The sequence below is a fragment of the Rhopalosiphum maidis genome, chromosome 2, assembly GCF_003676215.2.
Source record: "Rhopalosiphum maidis isolate BTI-1 chromosome 2, ASM367621v3, whole genome shotgun sequence".
NCBI classification, from domain to species: Eukaryota; Metazoa; Arthropoda; class Insecta; order Hemiptera; family Aphididae; genus Rhopalosiphum; species Rhopalosiphum maidis.
Genome location: NC_040878.1, coordinates 84973114 through 84995430, shown reverse-complemented (window position 1 = coordinate 84995430; position 22317 = coordinate 84973114). Strand labels below are relative to the sequence as shown.

Sequence of the window (22317 nt, the reverse complement as noted above, 5' to 3'; positions counted from 1 at the left end):
CGTACTTAAAAGATATTTCGTCAATTGGATGACCGATTGTACAAAACAAATGAAGGGTAAATATAGCCCAACCTAAACACGAACGAAATAGTATCATAGTTTATTTATCAGCAACAAATTATTAACCATTAATGTTACACTATTAAATAATTATAACAGGCGCCTGTGTGTTTCAAACATGACACACAAACAGTGTATCCATTGGATACACAGTGAATCAATTAACAAGCGTTTTGTTTTTAGCCCGTATATATATATATAGATAATTTGTTGTTTTTTTTTTTAAAATTCATCTTTAGTCGGTATTGTTTAACCAAACTACTGATAAATATTGAAGAAAAAAAACACTATCTACATGACGTATCACTGATGATTAACGCAGTAGGTCAAGATTATTTTTGTTAATAATTAAATCACATTAATATTATATCATATCTAATCTGTATTCTGTTTTCGCAATGCCGTATACTGTATACAAACTATTCGAGAATAATATTGTCGGCAATAATAATATATCGTTTTTTGTCGTTCTACAGACGTTTTATCTCGATTTCCGTTTCAAATATGTACCGCCTATACCTACTTCCAACAAGACGTGTACGATCGTGTTTTTTTTTCCATAACATCACTTCCACAACTCGCTCTTCGTCGCCGAGACGGTTCTCTTTTCACCGCGTCCAAAACAAAATAGTTAGTTAAATATAATATAAACTCTATTATACGATACGGTTCACCACACGAAGTAGTGTTTCCGCACAAAACGTGCGAACAGCAGTAAATTACCTCAAAGTTGTTTTGTTTTTTACACGAAAATATAAGCTGTCTGCTGAATTTCACCAAAACAACGGTATAGTTTATGGCTTGATGAAAATATATTGCGCCTGTGACGACGTAAAGTTGCCAAGCTTTTCCAACGGCATTCGTGTACGGTCTGTAATTATTATTAACAATTCCGTTTGCTCGGCGTACGAGATTAAACTAACCTGCGTCCCAGGCGTACACCTCGTCTGGATTACTGCAACGTAAATGTAGCTCGAGAATTCTACCTACGGTTACACACTATTTGCGTGTATTCGCGGTTGGAAATTTGTAATTTACAATTTATTAAAACCCATCAATTTTCATCGATTTGTGTAACGCGAATGAACAATTCTATACTTATAGCTAGTAAATTATGAGCGTGCATTATCCGTCGCACAAGCCGGTTTTAAGCGATTCGCGTGTTCAGGGCCGGCTCAAGCAAAAATAGTGCACTAGCCAAAATCAAATTTTGCCGTCTCTATAAAAAAAAAAAATTGAGCGCTCGTTATAACTTAACCCCCCTCCCTTCACTTTTTTATTTTAAAGAAATAACAAGTAGTGTCGGGACTATATTGGGATATTTTTAAATATATTTTATTTTAATGTCATATTTGTATAGATATAATTATAAGAAAATATAATAAAACCGTAACATAATTCGACATGTCCAAACTGGAAAGCAAGTGCGTCCGATTCGCATCGGCCGTACTCGCCGGACATATTTAGTTTGAAAACAAATAATTTTGTTTTTCATCGTATAGGTCATGCGAACATTGAGACGACGTTATAAATATATTGTATACTTATAACTATTATTTAATTATAATTATTAGGTATATAATAATTGTTTAAGTATTATATTTTGTTTTATTACCTGTATCATCATGGAGTTATTGATATTAGAGGTCCAAAAACGAAGTGTTTTATTTTTATGGAATAAATGGCGCCTTAAATATAGGGATAGGATAAATAATGGAATACAGTAACTAAGCAAACTAAAATGGGTAATAAATTAATTCATTTTTTTCATTTCTTGAGCACTGAAAATATTTGTAGTACGTCTATAGTTTGTCGAACGCATCGTATGCATTGGACGTAATTACAATGGACATACTTGCGATTTTCGGAATGCGATGCGATAAACGCGTTGTTCAATTGTTCACATTGGCTGAAATTTGAATTTACATTAGAAATTTAGACACACTATGAGGTAATAACTTTAGACAATACTATTTTATTTTAAAGGTAAGTTGGTTTTCACGGATGAATTTTTTAAAATATTTTTCTTATACAATACCAATAGAAATAAAAATATCTATGAGTAAATTTTTAAAATGCCGCCCCAGCTAAAGGGCCGCTCTAGGCAGGTGCCTAGCTCGCCTATACTTTAAGCCGGCCCTGCGCGTGTTTTAAACTATAACATGAATGATAATATTATAATATCTACGCAACAATGTAATTGATACATGACCACCAACTTAGCACTGCACCCTTTTAAAAAACATATGCCATCGACCAGCCTGAAGTAATGCGAATATAAACATATAATTCGAAAATCAAACAGTAATTGTTATGAAATGATTTTAAAAAAATACACCGAACTTATCGTTAATAATTATTATAAGAAATCAAAAGTGGTTTGTTTTTTTTTTTTTTTTTTACATAAATATATCTTAGTTTTCCCCTCTCCTCCATTATCTCCCGATAGAGTACTATATTATTCATGTACGTACAGAAAACTAATCAAAGCATTGATTATTATTATTATTACTATTCCATTATCATATTATATTATTTTATTTTGAACGACTATGTTACAATATTATAATATCAGACTCCGTGTTGGCTGTGTAAGTACGGTTCTCAAAAACTGGTGATAGCTACCATTACGTCAACAACCCTAAACTATTATATCCATTCAAAATGCAATATATTATGTAATTCCTATTCTCCATTGTTCATAATATTTGAATGAAAATATTGTTGTAAAATATATTATATTTATCGTTACATTACTTGCATTATTTAAGGGATACTTCTGTGGCTCTACGCGTAACTGTAGGTACTACGTTGTCCATAGAATATGTTAACTTGGTTGCCATCAATTATTCGAATGTGGAACTGTGTTCTACCTTCCTTAATATTTTTATTATTTTAAATACTCACAAACATCAACTATTCAAAAATAAATTTTAGAGATTAATTCCTATTTTGCTTTCCAGTTATTAAATAATTTATTAAAGTTAGAGCGTTGAAATTTAAAAAAATAACTCCGTTCCATAAAATTATATTTTGTTGTGTAATCAACATTTTAGAATATTCTTCTTTGACATACTATTAATAATTATACAGGAAAATTAACCAATTAGACTAACCAATTTTATCTTGTTCAATGATAGAGTTATTTAAAATTTAATTTTTGGAATTTTTAAATATACGGGTACTTTAACTATGCTTTCAAATGCTTTTTATATTTAAGGAAAGTCTTGTGAAACTACAAATTTATGTTTTACAAATGACATTCCCTTATTATATAACAGATAATGGATCATTTTTCTAAAAATGTTTGTATTTTAAAATAAAAATTCAAATAAATAGTTAATGAATGATTTAACTGTGTGTACTAAAGGTAATAAGTCTAATTTATTGATTTGAAAAATATGGGAGGTATAATAATTTGAAAATGTTTAATTATTTATATTAATTTATAAAAACGGTCCATAATAAATAATAGATCTAATAGGTCAAGTTAAATTCTAAATAATTTACAGTAAAAAGAGGGATTTCCATTTTAAAACAGAAGCTTGTACCACTACAAGGCAATTCATAAGTAGTATAATACAATTTTAAGAATTTGAAAATATAGTCTTTGAGTATATTTAAAATTTCCATTAATCAGTAATTGAATATATTCATTATTAAATAGAAAAAAATTAAGGTGAGCATGTTTGGTGGATCACCCTATATATATATATATATATATTTAATTTAATTTTCTTTTGATAAAAAGTTTCATTAGCGTTCTTACTCCTTTTGTATTTTGGCTTATAATTAAACCAATGATACTATTATTATAATATTACCTAATGGATGTCGGTAAAAACATTTCATCAAAAACTAATTCGTAAATTTTTCTTAACTAATAAAACTTTTTAATTTCGAATAAAATTGTATTATATATTTTCTTTTACTTAATGTGGTATTTTAAACCAAACTAAAAATATATTTTATTTTACCAATTATAATTTTGACAAATTGTGTATTTAATTAAAAGTCTTTGAACGAACTTTTATAAAATTTCTATGGATATTAAAATAAATATATTCAAATTTAATTAGCTTATAAATTATTATAGTGTATCATATTTTTATATTAAACAGGTTAATATTGTACGCGAAAAGCTATAGTAGTAATCAGGGCTCGAGATTTAAAGCATTTGCTTATTTTTATGAATTGACTTAAAATGTAGCAGTATGCTATGGAAGTATATGTCATGTTACAACACGTTTAATTATGAAATTTAAAAGTGCTTTTTTTTGCTTTCTTGACCAGTTTTTCTACTTTTTATAAATTTTTAAGAAAATTCCTCAGAAAATCTATAAAAAAATAAGGCAAAATATCTTAACAGTTAAAAGTGAAGTTTGATTTTTTTTTACAATATAAAGATTTATTAATTTTTTTGATTTTTTAGTTAGAAACTTTTCTTAATCATTTTGTTTCAATAATTTTTTTTGATAAAATATTTTTGCTCAAATTTAAGTTTTTTAAAGGATATAGCTAATTCGAAAAGTTCAAGGTTCAACCAATGTGTCTATACTTTAATGTACATGCAAAATTCTAATAAACCTGCCAGGACGCATCTTAAATGTTTAACACCATTTGGGATTCCTCCATATACGCATACCCAAATAAGATCTGGATTACTATTTGCTTAGGATTCCGAAAATTAATGAAATCATGAGTACGACGAGTATATAATGTAGTCAAACGATGAAATAGCGTAAAATCATATATTATATACGTTCGTTGGGTACGCGTACACACAGTTGCTCATTATCCTAGTCGTGTGCTCTTTGATCTAAACGGTAATGATTCGTTTAAAGGTTAACCACAAATTTAATTTCGAACAACTTTTTCACGAATTTTCCTAACTCACTGATTTTGTGAATTTGCATGATTTTTAAACAATGAACCTCGTAAAGCCGACTACCCAATAAACGAACTACAAACACCATATCAGCACTCAACAACTATTACTGTAGAATATTTGGACAACGTGCTCGATTTATCGATTATTACCGAACTCTGAGTAGTTGCCGTGTGTATAACATAATATTTGCATTAGTTTTTTTTTTATCGTTTCCCGACGACTATTTATTATGCGGTATTGAAAACCATTGTTCTCCAAGACTTACTTAGAGCAACTACCTCGTGAGTGTTTCGATCTACTTATAAAAATATCATGCGCTTATATTATTATTTATTACGGTCTATACCATATTATGGTTAAAGCTTTTCACAGATAAATTTACACGAAAACTTTGATTCTCATACACAAGTATACTGCGAAAGTATATCGTACTATAATTCCCCATCTTACAGTAATCGACCATTTTAGCAATATATTTTCGGTGTGAAGTATACATTCAGTGTTTCGATAGAGTATGAGAGTCCGTTTACCTTTTCTGTACGTTCCATTGAATGTATTATTATTTTACGTTTCGAAATTTTCGGGCACGCCAATGATTGTACTATAGTATACAAAATTATTACCTAAAGAGTACTGCATGATTTAATTACATTTAATGTAACTAATAGCTGAGCCAGTTATTTAACTCGAATAATAATTCAAAAACTTTTAAATAATTCCGAAACAATAATAACTGATAACTTAACATAAAGTTTACCGTTTGACCATACCACTGTATTATTATAATGGTGTTTCATTATCTTAAACAATTTAATAACACGGCGTTTTGGATAGGCTATTTAGGTACATCGCGATCGTGAATTCATCTGAGTGTTATTTACCAGAATAACATAATATTATGTTTAACTAAATCAGTCGTAGCAGACATCCCCTCCCAATAGAGGTAAAAAGGCTAATACCTAGACATTAAAAATATTTTTAATATAACTTCATAATATTAAGAAAATGTGTATAATGTGATGATAATTATTATATCAATGCCAGAAACTCCAATCTAAGGTGATTCATAATAAATTATTAAGACATCTATAAAGCATAAAGTAAGATAACTCTATAGTCTAAAGAAAAAAAATATAGTATGTATAGGTATCGTATTTTTATACGACTAAAATAATATGTTCTATAAAAATATCAAGTATATACGTCATACAGATAATTGTATTTAATCCACCGCAGCCGAATTGCCGAATTATTGCCACCGATTTGCACTATATTGTTGTACGTCTACCGATTGAATCCGTATGACCCACTATCATAAACTAAAAACGAGATGAATGTTCCAATTTAAGGTTTTCTCGGGAGAGTTTTTGATAATAAACACATGTTTTGAACGACACTGTAGTGGATAGTAGACAGCTTGTAGTCGATATTATACCTAGTAGAATTATATGGTTTTGAAATACCACATAAAATGTTTTAAACAACCGTGGTAAGTGGAAACAGATTTGCACGTAATTCAATTATAATCAGATAATAACGTCCTGGATAACCGTGTCTTCGATCCATTTCATTTCGACAAAAAATCGATTTATTATGTTATTTTCTAACACAGTATATTACTTTCTTATTGTTTTCTTTAAATTTTCTAGAACCACTTACTAGGGTTAACTCTGTACAGAAAATTACCCCTCTAATAAAATAAACCTTTTTTTTCACTTTTACTCGTAGAATTCTGATTGATTCTTTACTTTACTGAGAAATTCGAAAATGTATTTTTCAAACGTTTATAAATCGTAATTCCTTGCGTTTACTTAACGTACAAGTTTTTATAAAATTAAAAGATGAGATTTAATTTTATAAAAACGTAGAAAGTAATAATAATAATAGTATATACTCGATAAGATCTAACATTGGTATGAATCCGTATAAAAAGTATTTAAATAAAATATATATTATTTGAAAAATGTCAACAAAATATAACAGTTGTAACATAATATTTAACTATCAGAAATAAAATGTTTAAAATTATATTATTATATTTGCTATTTTATAATTTCGTAACATAATATATATATATACATATCAAATATAAAATTATATCAGCTATACGCGGAATAAGCACATCAGTGCGTGTAAACTTTGCCGACGAGACTACAAACGGCATCAAATTAATGCAAAACCTTATTTGAGTAATATAAAACAACCTTCCATCCAAATATACAAAATTTTATTATTATTATCATTATTATTATTGTTGTTGTTGTTGTTGTTGCTTACTAATTATTAATATTTTATCGTCTTATTCTTGTACCGTTTTCTAAATATCAGCAATTTTAATATCATTATAATAATTATATTTATGAATAAATTATATTCATTAGCAGTGCGGCTTAAACTGCACGAATATATAAAATATAAATGCGTGTGAATAAGTTACAGGTAAACGTAAACTATATGATATACAATACGGCCATAATCCACAATCATCACAGAGCGAAAATATACTTGACTATAACACCTAGTGCGTTAATGAAAGCTCAGACCTGAGATGGATATTTTCCGCGTTATTCGTTTTCATCGATACTCTTCTATTTTCCCCCGTTTATTTGTATTTATTACGCTTAGTATTGTGCGATCTCTTTGGAGTATAGATTTATTTCGATGTCAACGTTTTTAATTCCACTATTATATACGGAACAAATGCCATTACGTATCAATGTATTAAAACAAAGCAGTTCCTTAATCAAGTCCAGGATGTAGTATAAAATATTGCCTTGATCCGGTGTTTAATTTGAGCAGATAGGATTCTACCAAACAATTACTAAAATTAATTCATCGGGACGTTACTGTTGTAATGGAAACGTTTAAGCATGGTTACGCGCGATGAAATACAAAACAATAACAAAAAATACATAAACTGTTTTTCTACACACTCGGAAAAAGGTCTCGTCTCAAAAACTTTTCAAATTTATTTTGGATGTTTGCAAAATGACCATCACGTACACCGACCAGGTCGCCACGTGCCGTGGTCTGGGATGTTTTTGGAAATTACTTTTTCGGTAATTTCGTTTGGTATTATCTGCGTATTACGACGAAGTTAGTAAACTTCAATATCGTCACGATACTTTTACCTGGACTTTTGCGTGCGTTTTAGTTTATCGGAAATAACATAACTGTTACCCATTAAACAGAATATAATATCGTTATCTATTCAGTTATTGAACTATAATATACATATTATATTATGTATTTAATTACAAATACATTTTACCGCCACCTGTACACTGTACGTATATTGTGTACAGTACTAGAATATACTTTCATTTCAGTTGGAAAGGCAGCATTTACAAACTGCTATGGCCCAATCTGATATTGTTCACGATATGTTATTTTTCGTTAAGTTTTACATACAGAATAGTGCTGACAAAATCGCAGAGAGAGTAAGAAACAACCATATCGTTTATATTTTATTGTTATAACATCAACTCAACCTCCTCCATTTTTTTAAAACTTGATTTAGTCTATTCGAAAAAATATCGCTGCACTGTCAGATGTACACCAATCTAATACCCGTGTCGTTTGTATTGGGATTTTACGTTGCAGTTGTCGTTGGGCGATGGTGGAATCAGTACTTAAGCATACCTTATCCGGATTCGCTGGCTTTGTACGTCAGTACGTTAATCATTGGGCAAGTATGTATCTACCTGATTAGCTTACACTTCGCGCGTATATTAAGTTATTGTAGATATATGAAATAATGCAATACATTTTCTGCAGACATATACAGTTTATACCTAACATAGATGCTCTTACAATAAATTTTGCCGCACCGAAAAAAATTTATTCTCTGCTTTTTGTGATACGGAGATATTTCTTAAATTTAATTATGATTACAAACTTAAATTTTATGTTACAATTTTTTAAACATATTACATTAATTTATGGCTATACTACAATTTATTTAGTATAATATGATAATTAAAATATAGTTTTAATTATTACAAACTTATTATACCATTCTGAATTTTTAATTTAAAATAAATATATCAACTCAATACTAATTTTTTTTCTATTCAAACTTAGAATCATATAATTTGAAAGTATATTCAATATAATATCGTACACGATTCAATTGATATATTTAAAAATGTCAAAAGTTATTTTATTTTCAAACGTAGAATATTGTATAACCACCGCATAAAATTAAAAACTATTTCATTAAATTATTATAAATGACATATTTCAAAAATTCTAATTAATTGTATGACATGTGACGTCATTAAATAATGAAATTGTATTATATTATGTAAACGAGGATTAAACGCTCGCAATGCACTGACGATGACAACCAGTGGCGTATATAGAAATTAATTTCAGGGGGGGGGGGGGGGTTAAAAAAAATTTCCATTCTTAAATTGCAATTAATGATACAATCAAATAATTAATGCCCGTATCAACCATACATTAACCCCCCTCCCTATATACGCCACTGATGACAACATGCGTATACCGCAATAAGTGTTTAATGTATAATATATAAATATATGATAAATTTATCAAACAGTTTATATACTAAACTCCTTAGAAATTTGTATTCAATGTAAACCTGTAGTAGTATTTTAAAAATAATACAGTTATCATCGTTTGAATTTATGAATAAATATTTTTAAATGGATACGGTATTTCAAAAAACTTGCTAATTTGTATTTGTACAACTATTTGTCATGACTCGTCTTACAGTTTTTATATTTCATATAGTTTTTGTAGAAAAAAAGAATTTTTTATCTTCAAGATAATTATTATATAGATATTATTTTTAAATTTATATACATACATTTATAATTATAATAATTATATATACACAAGATGTTCTATTAATAAACATAAAAAAAAAATAATAATATAATAAACATTCACTAATTGAATAAATACAATTTATTAACGGTATGTCTGCAGTACCTGGTATAAAGCACTTCATGTTTTAAAAGTAAAATAGATTATAAAACAATTATAAATACTTTTTATCTCTGTCGTATTTTTATTTCTATATTTTCTGAAATATTATTGCAATTGAAAACAATATTAATTAGCAACCTAAATTATTTTAAACCGTATTATACATAATTGTAATAATGACTACAAATAAAATGACTGTTTAATTTTACTTTATATTAATATAATTTATATACGACGTAAATATAAATAATATAAATAATAATAAAATTCTATTCGATATTTGAAGACAATAACATAATGTTATAATAGAACGATCGCTCTCGGCTAATAAGAAGGACAATAATGAGATATGCCAACCTGTCTATACTTATGACGTTGACGATGATATGTCCGACTGTAAAAAAGAGATTCCCGACAATGGATCATTTGGTAGAGTCGGGTTTCTTAATGGAAGACGAAAAGGCTCTACTCGAGTCAATGAACAGCAAAACTAGTCACCCGAATTATTGGATGCCACTAGTGTGGGCCGCTACAATCGTGTCACAAGCCAAAAACGAGGGATATATCACAAATGAACATTCAATAATAACATTAGTTGATGAGATAAACAAGATAAAATCAAACTGTGGCAGCCTGCTAAGCTACGATTGGATTAGTGTGCCACTAGTTTACACGCAAGTAATAATAATAGAATACATTAATACCTGGATGTAATAACTTAATATTAAGACTTATGGATCTTAGACTCCAAACACTCTCCAAAGTCTACCCAAATCAAGTCCTCGTCGAGTAAGTCGGTGTTAAGTAAATATCATTCTTTTTACAATTTCGTAATCATGCCCAAATCTAGTTGGTACTTTAAGGAGTAAAAATTAAAAATTTCCAATACTATTCAAAGCAATACAAAAAAAAAAACAACGGAAAACAGGAATTTTTAAACGAAACTATTATATTTTTGACAGAGTATTTTCACTAAATATTTAAAATGTTTTTAATAAAAAGTTAGATATAATTTGATATAATATTCAAAATAATTTTATTTCTTTTGGGCTATTTATAGAAATTTAAAATTATCAACTATATTTTTCTATAACTCGATTAACAATTCGTCACTCGTTCAAAAAGTTTTAAAATTGAATACAAAGTTTTTCATACATTTTTTTTTATTATTATAGCTTTTTAAAAGAATTAAAGATTCAAGAAGCGATATTTTTTTTTTTATGCGTCTAAATTTGTCAATATCACCAAAATTCAAAAATTATTTTATAATTAAAACTGTATAGCTAAAGCTTCAAAATATAATACACGGTTTATCAGATGTATTTCATATAGTAACAAAAAATCTAATTATATCTTATTATTATATAATATAATAATAATACTAGTCTTTTTATAGACATTTTAAGTTCAAATTTTGACGAAATTAGATATTTTTTAATCGAAGAATAACGAATTTAACAATTTTATTGTAATTTAAAATTATTATTCATGGCTACTTAATTCATATATACAACTAGCTACGCAAACTATATATTGTTATAAGAATATTAATTTCAGAGTTTAGAGTTGTTTATTTTTTCTGAAGCATGTGATTCAAAATGTTTTTTTAACGGCTGCTCGTGAATGTCTTTTGTTGGACGAATAATCGCTTATACAAACATTTAATAACACTTAATATAATATGACGAAAATAATTGTTTTTTTTTTTTTACTTTATGATTTTACATTTTTACTTATAGTGTAGATATCTCACTATAATCTACTCGAACCATTTTAAATCGCATTATTAAATTAAAATGAATTTACGAATACCTACAGGCTACATAATTTATCTTATCAGGCATCATAAAGTAAAACAAAAATGGAATAATACCAAAAGCGATAAGCCTTATAGCTATATTTTATTTTCTACCGAAATGCAATCTATACTTCAAAGTATTAATTTGCGTTTTATGAAAAAGTTTATTTTTCAGTTAATTTATATACAATTATTATGTAAAGTTAATTAATATAAAATGTATACATAGTGACGCTCTTCTTCGTCTTTTAGCTATACAACCACGATTGCATAACATTAAACAAAATAAATCTAATTTATCTTAAATTTTTTCCCGGATAATTATACTTTAAATGTGTTATTTACAAACTACTTATTACTTACTAACTTACTAATACACTTTTTAAAAGCGAAACATTTTAAATAGATAATAATATTAAGTTGAAGCGACTGTTGTTAATAATAAATTATGACCATGCTACTGTAAGAAAACATTTAAATTAAATAATTACTTAATAAGTAAGTCATAACTACTAATATTGACTAGATATAAAAAAAATGTATCACTGCTCAGCGAAAAATATATAAAAACTAGGTAGGTGATTTTATGCTGAAGTAAACATCGAAAAAAAATACATTAAAAAAAATATATATATAAACAAACTCTATAGTATTAAGATTAACATCATAATAAATATTTCACCGGAAAAAGAAATATGGATTATGGACTTATTTATTAATTCCATAACACCGTCTAAGTATATACCTAAATAAAATATCATGTTCCTCGAAAGGGAAATATGTTTGATAAAATAAAATGGAAATTAAGTAGGTTGAAATCATGATAATATTGTTTTTTTTTTTTTTTTTGATCATCGGCAATTTATTTTTTCAATACCTATATAAATATATAACATAGTAGATAACAATAAGGTAACCGTCATAGTCACTCTCTATATCTCTATAAGCTGACTACTAATATGCAATTATTTTATACGAAATACCCGTACAAGCAAAAATTTTAAAAATCTGCTGGTGATCGGTAAAATTCCAATAGAAAAACTATCTAAATTTAATATGACGGATAAGGAAATTGAGAATTCCCTACAGATTTTTAATTTATTTAGCTTTTGTTTTCTATTAATCATTATTATTGATACCGTATAGCGTGTTGTATAACGTTCTCGTATTAGACTGCATTTCAAAGATGGAAAGCGTCACTATGGCAACATTTTTGTCTTTTGACTGTTGTATTAATTATATTTTCAGCTGAAAAGAGACGACAGGGTAATTAAATAAATATGTTTGTTAGCAGTAAGAGAGGTCGTTTGATCGACTCCGGAGAATCGGAATTTTATACACTATACATAACTATAAAAAAAAAATAATAATAATAAAATTTATCGAAAATATTTGTGTTAAAACTTTATACGGACATTCGGTAAATAATGTATGCGACGGCGACGTGCGTAGATATATAATTTTGAAAACAACGAGCTACGGTTTACGTATAACTCTGGACCATAAAACCGCAAAATGAAACACGTACCACCACATAAAGCAGTATATTTCGTACACAAAAGAACATTAAAATAAATTTTATACTGAAATTGAAATGCGATATTTTGTTTTGTTTTTTTTAATCTATAAATAAATTGAATGTAGTGTTAGATAAATTTATTCGATCGCAACCAATCGACGAGTAAAACTGCTCCGCGTACACGCTTACTGCACATAATATTCTAATTTATATTTTATGTGTTTATCCGTATTGTCTAATATTAATGTCATCGTGATCCGTCATGTATTATGTATTGTGCTTGGAATTGTTCTACTATATTATTATATTGCATTATGTGTTTGCTGATAATAACAGTTCAATACGATATATTTGAGTTTCACATGTAAAATTATAGTTTTCCTCTGGGGACTCTGGAAACTTAGCACGCCTTGTAAGCACATGCAGGTACAAACTGTTATACTTAGGTACATAATATTTTAATAGAATAATCAGAGCTGTACACATGATTATGTTCTATACGTGTAAATATGCATGGCGTTATAAAAACATTAACGTTTTTTACTTTTTAAAACAACTAATTATTAGTTGAACATTTTTGATCGTACACACGCTTTACACCATTGAATATAGAACATAATATTAAATTAAAATGTATTGTATTATACCTGTCTATGTCTCTATAAATACCTACCTAATGTATTAAGACTGTCTGCGGGTATCTGTATAATCCGTTTTAATTTTAAATCTCGAATAACATTATAACATATTGAATTTGTGTAAATATTCTATAATAATAACATAGGTTACGAGAAATAAATCTATGAGAATTTTTGTCGGCGAAATATATGGTTTACCTAGATAGCCTTCTTTGCGATAATTCTCAAGTTTGCGATAAAATTTTAGCTTTTTTTTTTAATTATAAAGCTTGAATTATTGGAAAGATTTGTTTTGTTATTATAAAATTATATTCTATTATAGTTTAATTAGTCTGTAGTACGTAAGTCAGAGTCAATACATTTTATCCTTGGCCCGAGTTGAGTTGGCTATGTGATATTCTCTGAACCTTTTTCTTTTGATTAAAGGTACCTATTCAATAAAATGTTAAACAAATTTGTATTATCTTACACTTATATAGAAATATGTAATTTGATTAATGGCTATAATTAATAATATGATTCGTTAAAACAAAAATTTAAAACATCAATAGGTAAATGATTTAGTTATACAATTTTATTTTTCTATTTAAATGTAAGCTTTATTTAAAAAAATATGACACCCCCCTCCCCCATTTGTGCGCAAATACATTTAAAAATAAGAAAAGTCTATTTTAAGAAAATCAGAATCATTATTAATTGAGATTTTACAGTATAGCACTTAAAAATAAATATATAGCACAATTTCAAATTATCCCGTCTAGATATTTTTATTCTAAGTACATTTTCCATATTTTAATTAATATTGGTAATAATATTGTAGAGCTACATTTCGTCCAGTGTTTAGTCAGTAATTCTGTATGACAACAGACAACACTGTAAATACTGTTGTTCAAAATGAACGAGGCAAACAAGAAATGCACGAATGCTTAAAATAGTATTATTTGTATTCACTATATATTACATTTAACCTAGCTCAATTCGATTGAAGTCGATCACCGTTGTTTATAAGACAGAAAAATACATTACAATAAGGAAGTAAATATATGAATGATCGTCAAATGTTAAACTAAAACTAATAATAGTGTAACGGGTACAATATATTATATTGAACGAGTTAATACAATTTTATGTTTTTATCTTACTACTATAAGTACTAAGGTATAAAAGCGCAAATCAATTTTGAACTTTTGGGTTACCAAAAAAAAATAGACTATTTGCGGTTTTGGCTATCGTCGTATTCTTCGTTAGTTGAATCTTATACCCCAATTCAAAACTAATTGACACGAGTATACCTCCAAAGGCAATACAGTACTAGTATATATCTAATTTTACAGGTAACGACATTAGCCGTGTATGTTTACTTTGTTGGTTCATTAATGGGAAATCAGTATTTGGATCCACGCAAAGGGTATCCGACACATCCAATTGATTTGGTCGTTCCAATATTCACGTTCTTGCAAGTATGTAAATGAAGTGGTCAGGTATTTCAAAACCTTTCTACACATTACACATATCATTTTCAGTTTTTCTTCTACATGGGCTGGTTAATGGTAGCGGAAACTTTGGTGAACCCGTTTGGCGAAGACGACGACGACTTTGATGTGAACTGGCTGGTCGATAGAAACTTACAGGTAAACAAAATATACAATAATTAAGTATTAATCACTATAAATTAGGGATTCGGTGTAAGTGGTATATGTGTAATATTATTGAGTTTTAGAAACTATGGTTAGGACTTAGATTATAAAACTTTCAGATTCTAAAATAAATTATAAATGTACCTCTGTACAATGATTTTTTTTATATACTTTCGGACAGATAGAGTGCTTCAAAACATTAAAGTATCTCTCTATATCTGATGACTCGTTGGTACTTTTAGCCACGAGTTTCACTAAGTGTAAATGAAAACTCGCCATTCCGTTGAAAATCTAAACGAAATATTAACTACCTCAATTTTAACTGAACACCGTCTCTCAAAATATAGTATTGAATAGCTTCTCCCAGCTGTTAAAAATATTCAATAATAACTAAATGATTTGGATAAAAAAAATATTATACGCTTTACAAATTATTCAAAATATACGGTGGTTGTATGACGCTATTCTGTTTAAAATTATATTAATTTAGAAATTTAATTTATCTTAAACATGTTATTATCTAAAATTAAAATTGTAAATATTCATTATAACTATTATTTTTAATAAATCTTACATAACATAGCTGGAGAATGACGTAGAGTGACATTTATCAGTATTTAATTTGCAATCCAATAGAATTAAATCAATTAATACTATGGAGTTAAGCTCATTTTGTAATTAATGTATCGACTCAACTAAAGATTTTAGGTCATGTGCGAACACGAGGAACTTGTTGGAGGGAATCACGTTTTTTAGTCCATTAGTAAATAGTGAAAAAAATAACAGCAGACAGGTATCCTACTTGAGGAACACCCGAGGGAATTTCGATCGCATTGGATACATGTCCAAAAACTTTGACCCATTGAAATCTGCCGGTTAAGTACGATTTAAGCCAAGAAAGAATAAGCTTGCCAAATCCTGACTTATAAAGAATATCCATGAGAATATTATGTTCGACTCTGACAAAAGTTTTAGCAAATTCTGTGAATATGACATCGACTTGAGAGTGCTCATCGAAATCTTTGAGGATGTAGTTGTTAAGTGCAATTAAGTTTGACACAGTTAAGCAGCCAGGTCTAATGCCATATTGTTCGTCAATCATTATATTGTTAACCCATGGTTGAATATTCCACCACACTAATAGCTCAATCTTAGGAAAGACACTCAAATCCACAGAACACCTAAATATAGCAACCATAAAGTATAGCGTACGGTCGACCTGTCGTTGAACAAAAAAGTACCAGATAAACAATCAGGTCTAGTAAATTTAACGTTTTTTAGAACAGCGCGACCAACTTCAACATCATCAACAGAAAATGTGCAGTCACTAAGTAAATTGTGATGGGCAAAATGAATGACATTATATTATGCTTATGCTAGTATTATTTTTATATTTTTATACTAAATATAATTAATATTTCAAAAATCACAGTTTCAAAATATTTATAAAATGTCATTTTATGTAACATAAATAAAAAAGTTTTAGTCGAACTCAGTGCCGCCATTTTTCATCACATCAACTCCAAAACAACTTGAAAGAAAAAATAGTTTATTATATCAGAATAAGGATTAAAGTTCAGTCATATAACTCATATTGATTCAACGAGTTCTATATTTTTAACATACATCAATAATTATTTAAAAAATTTAAAATAAAGTTCACTTATAATAATAAAGGTTATTATTTATTAATTGTTATTGTTCTAATATAAATTATCACTTTTATACTATTTCACTAATAATATTAGTTTGAAAATATCTAAAGTATATCCATCAATATCATAATAACTATTATTTCAGTGGTGAATAATTAATTATATGGACTTTGTTCAGTCTATATTATACAGTTCATAATTTTTTTTTTTATAATAAACATGTCAGCTTGTACAATTTTATAAGACAATTCCTTAAAAAAAAAATCACTTCAAAACACAGCACAGAGCACAACTTGTGGGGGGGGGGGCTAAGAAGGGCTACAGCCCTGGACCTCGATATTATTTGGGGTCCCGAGCCACTGTTGATGATTAAATATTAAAATGACACTGTGAAATTGTATGATATTATTATTGCTTTTGTTAAAAATTTACCTGATGTACATCAGTAAACATTAATTAATATTTTTCATTTATACTGATATTATCATGACTAACTATAGATAGTCAATAATTATTTTTAAATATTATACTTACAAGTATTAAAAATTAATTTATGTTCTGTGAATAAAAATGTTGTTCACTAATGCAATTGTGTTATTTTCATGTTCGCTGTCTTTTTTTAAATTACTTTTAACAAATATTAAAGGCACCTAACATTACATAGCCCCAAACCCCTAATTTCTAAGTTGAGCTCTGTCAAAATAATAGGGCCCTACATCATTGTAGTATATAATATGGTATAAGCTATAATCACGTAGATAATTTTTATAAATTTAAAAAATCACATACCTACCCACTTTATTAAATATTATATATAGACAATTTAACAAATTGTAAAACATATTCTTATATGCATTTAGGTATCGTATGTAATTGTAGACGAAATGCATCAAGAGTATCCGAAGATGATAAAAGATCAATATTGGAACGAAATATTCCCATCGGAATTGCCGTATACAGACGAAACTAAACACCTTCAGACAACTCCGTTTCTAGGGTCAGCTCAGGCCATTGTAGCACGAACAAATTACAATGAAAAAAAACCTATAGTTATCAGCTACGACAAAAAAATGGTAAATTTTGTATCATCAATTTATAGTATTATGATGATAGATCTATTTGTAAATTATAAGAATATTAAAGCCAGGTTTTAAGTATTTAATAATATATTTCGCATACATAATATTTAGAACTTAAATATAACAGTAAGTACTTAAGTAATGGTCGTGATAACACGATCTTACAATTTGTAAAATAATTAAAATATATTTTAAAAACGTATTATTATGCGAATATTAATTTTTCTTTTAATCACGAATAAAAGCCTAAAACATGGATAATTATTGTTAACAACTCGTATGAATATACAAATTTTAACCGTTACATAATAAATACCCACAACTGGCATTGAAATGCAGATTTAGAATTAGAATAAAAAAATAGTATAATCAATAACATTTACGATGTAAATATTATACTTAACAAAGTTAATAAGAAATTCAACGAATTCAATAATCATCCAAATCAACTTCTTTAACTTCTAACCAAATTGCCTCTGTGTATATAGGACTAAACGTAAACTATTTTATATAACTCGTGAGTCACTACTTTTGACGTTAAATAATTTATTTTCAAAATGTTTAGTACTACAATTCAATATAATTAATACATATAATTTCTATAGCTTATAAAGTAAAGTATCCCTTTAAACGCTGAGATTCTGGTGTTGTATTTAAGTGTATTAAGTTATCATTCTATACTACAACGCGAGTAACCATTGAGTTTACAATTTCCAACGTTTACAATTTTCAACAAAGTACAATAAACATTATTTATATATCGAGACAATGTATTTCAACAGAAGGTAATTAAATCGTATTTATAAACATTATGGTTATACATATTTTATAGATTAATGTACAAGAAACAGAACATAAACCAAAAATCTTAACCGAAGTATCCAACACGATGACTGCGATGGCAAAGGAATATCATAAAAACGCTTACATCCGTGATGATTATTACAATCATTTTTCAGGTGAGTTCAAAGTTTTAAAACTTCAAACGACGCACTTTTTTTTATTTTTAAGTAAAGGAGACGCTAAAATAATCACGAAGTACTGACCTGGAATGGTATAATTATAGGATCACTGGGATATATAACGTCGTAGGTGGTGTCCTTATAAAGTTATAACTCTTCCTGGATCCCTTTTTTATGTGTACCCATACTATAATTATTAATAAATGCCATACCTAGGTACACCTATAATTAGTTTATCCGAACGAATACTACGAAAAGGGACAAAAATCATAATAGGTATCTGGTATATAATTATGTGTGTGATAGCTGTATGATAAATTATAAATAAGTAGATATAGACTAAAGACGGTGTACATACAATACGTCAATACATAATACATAAATTATAATATTTTAGAATATCGATTTAATTGTTTGGAGACGTTAGTATAATGATTGCTGTGTATTACAGGTATTAGGTGCATCGTGCATAGTGCATACTGATACGATTTTAAAAATATATTTTATTAGAACTTGTTATTTTTATACCTACTTAAATGATATACATTACTAAAGTATGTATTACTTTTTGGGCAGATGTCTACGGTTTAACACTAAATCCATTGAAAATAATTCAAAATAAAACATTAAAAATTATTTAAAAAAATAATCATTTATATTACACTGAACATCTATATAATGAACTAAACGTACTGCCAATAAAAAAATTGTTCTACAATAAAACATCTGTACTCAGTAGTAATTTATATAACTAAAAATAACATAACACCTAGTAGAGGATTGGACATAGTTACAATACTTATAATACAAGACAATAATCAAATTAATCCCATAAAATTCTTTAAAAAAAATAACTAATTATTGGCTGCAGATTAAACAAAATACAAAATTTTAAATAGTTTATACCTTTTTTCTAGTTGCTTATGCATATTGTACTTTTTTTATTTTATAATTTCCCTATTCAAAAATAAATATCTTTTATTATAAATGTTTAATTAGTTTGCTTCTTATTATTAAGTCTGAAATTATAAAACCATTATAAAATAAATTGTATTAATGTGGATGTAAATTGTAAATAATAACTATAATATTGTAAATTGTAAACTCGTGGGCCCCCAAACGACCCTGTGGGCCTATTATCTTTTCAAAGAAATAAACAACAATAATAATAATAATAATAATAATATAATACTATTAATACTTACTATTTGTAAAAAATGCTAAGTTTTAGGAGTAACTATATGTAAATGATATAGTTGATTTAAATTAATGCCCCCCCTTTTTACCAAGACCATAAGTAAGCCGCTCTTATAAATTGTTTTTGTTTTAATTTCACATAATAAATCAGACATAGAAGAAATCAACAAGGAAAAACATGTAAATGATTTTGGAGAATCGTTAGTTTCATTGACGGATTACAGTCGTTCACAACTATTACCGAGCACGTCTACTCAAACTCAATATATCTCGAGGTCTAAGTCATATTCAGCGGTTGGTCGAACATATTATTCTAATAAACATATATTGAAATAAACTAAAAACAAATTATGTTTACAGAGCAGTTGCAGTGGTAGTGGTGATGACAGTGATCGGGAACATAAAATATAATTATTATGGATATAACAATAATATCATAACACAGAACACAGCCATTTCTGTATATATCATATTATTAGGTAATATTTAATATGCTTATAAGCTCTGTCGCTCTGATGAAAATTTTCTCAGGTTTTTCGTAATAAAATATATCACAGACTGCTGTCTTGGTTTCTACCATAAGTTAGTTATATTTAATTACTAATTAGATAAAATTTTTAATTTTTTTAAATGCATTTACCTGCTAGTATCTTTAAGATACAGCGATAAAAGATTTTTAATTTTATTATTTACACAATAATATAATTTACCTAATAAGAAAAAATACTGATGACATATAAAATAGTGTATTGTGTATGTAAAACGTATTATACTTACACATAACTATTACGTTATACGAACATACAATTTTACAAACTATAAAATATATGTAAAATAATTCATATAAAATAATAAATTGCATATAATTTCAAAAAAAAAACTTGAAAACGTAGCAACTGAATCAAACTAACAAAAAGGTAGCAACCGATGCGATCACAACGAAATAATAATTTATTGTGAAACTCTTTTCTGGACGTTCCGCAAAGCGAAGTCTTTCTTTTCGATTCTAGACTTCTTACACGTCGCTTTTCTGTAGCTATCTAACAGTGAGTCTCGAATAATTCTCGGTAACAACCAACTGAATCTAAATCGAAATCGATATTTTGATTTATGTTGATGAAATGACTTTGTCTGTATTACTAAATTAATATGTATTATTATTTAAATTCTAATATAAACTTTAATAAACTCACGATTGCGACAAATTTGAAATAACGTTAAAATTTAAAGTCTAATAGAAAATATAAATTTCAATAGGTAGTGCAAAAGTATAACTTAGTATAGTATTAACACTGAAATTGCGTGCTGTTAACAGTTGCTACAAGTCTATAAATCATTATTATTATCTACTGTTATTGACTTATATACCTATAATAGGTATATAAAGAATAAATGTAGAAGACTTAGGAGGCGGAGCAGACTGGAAGGATTTGGCGATGAATAGAGATAGCTGGAGAATTGGTCGTGAGACGGGATGGTCCTGTAGCAGCCGATTAACCCAAAAGAACGAAAGAAAATAAAAAATATAAAATAATAATTATTGTTGAGCATGAAACCCCCGGACCCGTGAAAAATTAAAAATTATTGGTATGCACATTCGCATAGACGCGTATCTCTTACCTGTATAATATTTCATTCGACCTGGTAAATCTGACGTATAATAAAATGTATGATATACAAGTATTAAAATACCTACGTGTGACTATATGTATGTAATGCCCCTTCGCCTTTACACGTGCAGTCATAATTCATATTATTATGATGCGTATCATAATAATATATCAGTCTGTATACAGGGCTCGAATTGTGGGGGGGTGCAGGAGAACGGAGCTCCCCTACTATTTATTTTATTTTTTGCGTACCCCCCCCCCCAACTTCTCGCGGGTCTGTGTTATGTCTTGTGTAATTGTACACTTGGAACGCAG

At 27.8% G+C, this 22317-nt stretch overlaps 1 protein-coding gene across 1 annotated transcript; it reads left to right on the top strand.

Annotated features, from left to right (window-relative positions):
- The first annotated feature begins 7939 nt into the window (after positions 1 to 7939).
- LOC113552628 (bestrophin-1-like) lies at positions 7940 to 20803 on the top strand. The gene is made up of 10 exons (XM_026955476.1): positions 7940 to 8010; positions 8281 to 8391; positions 8472 to 8643; positions 10217 to 10585; positions 15197 to 15322; positions 15386 to 15493; positions 18015 to 18227; positions 19066 to 19192; positions 20544 to 20686; positions 20753 to 20803. Exons 1-10 carry the CDS (start codon positions 7940 to 7942, stop codon positions 20801 to 20803), a joined length of 1491 nt encoding a protein of 496 aa, XP_026811277.1.
- Positions 20804 to 22317: the final 1514 nt, after the last annotated feature.

Bases quoted from the DNA above. Each gene is read 5' to 3' on its own strand.
- LOC113552628 (XM_026955476.1), top strand. From the start codon at position 7,940: ATGACCATCACGTACACCGACCAGGTCGCCACGTGCCGTGGTCTGGGA. The intron at 15,323-15,385 runs GTATGTAAATGA...TATCATTTTCAG, and splicing joins CAATATTCACGTTCTTGCAA to TTTTTCTTCTACATGGGCTG. The intron at 19,193-20,543 runs GTGAGTTCAAAG...ATAATAAATCAG, and splicing joins TTATTACAATCATTTTTCAG to ACATAGAAGAAATCAACAAG.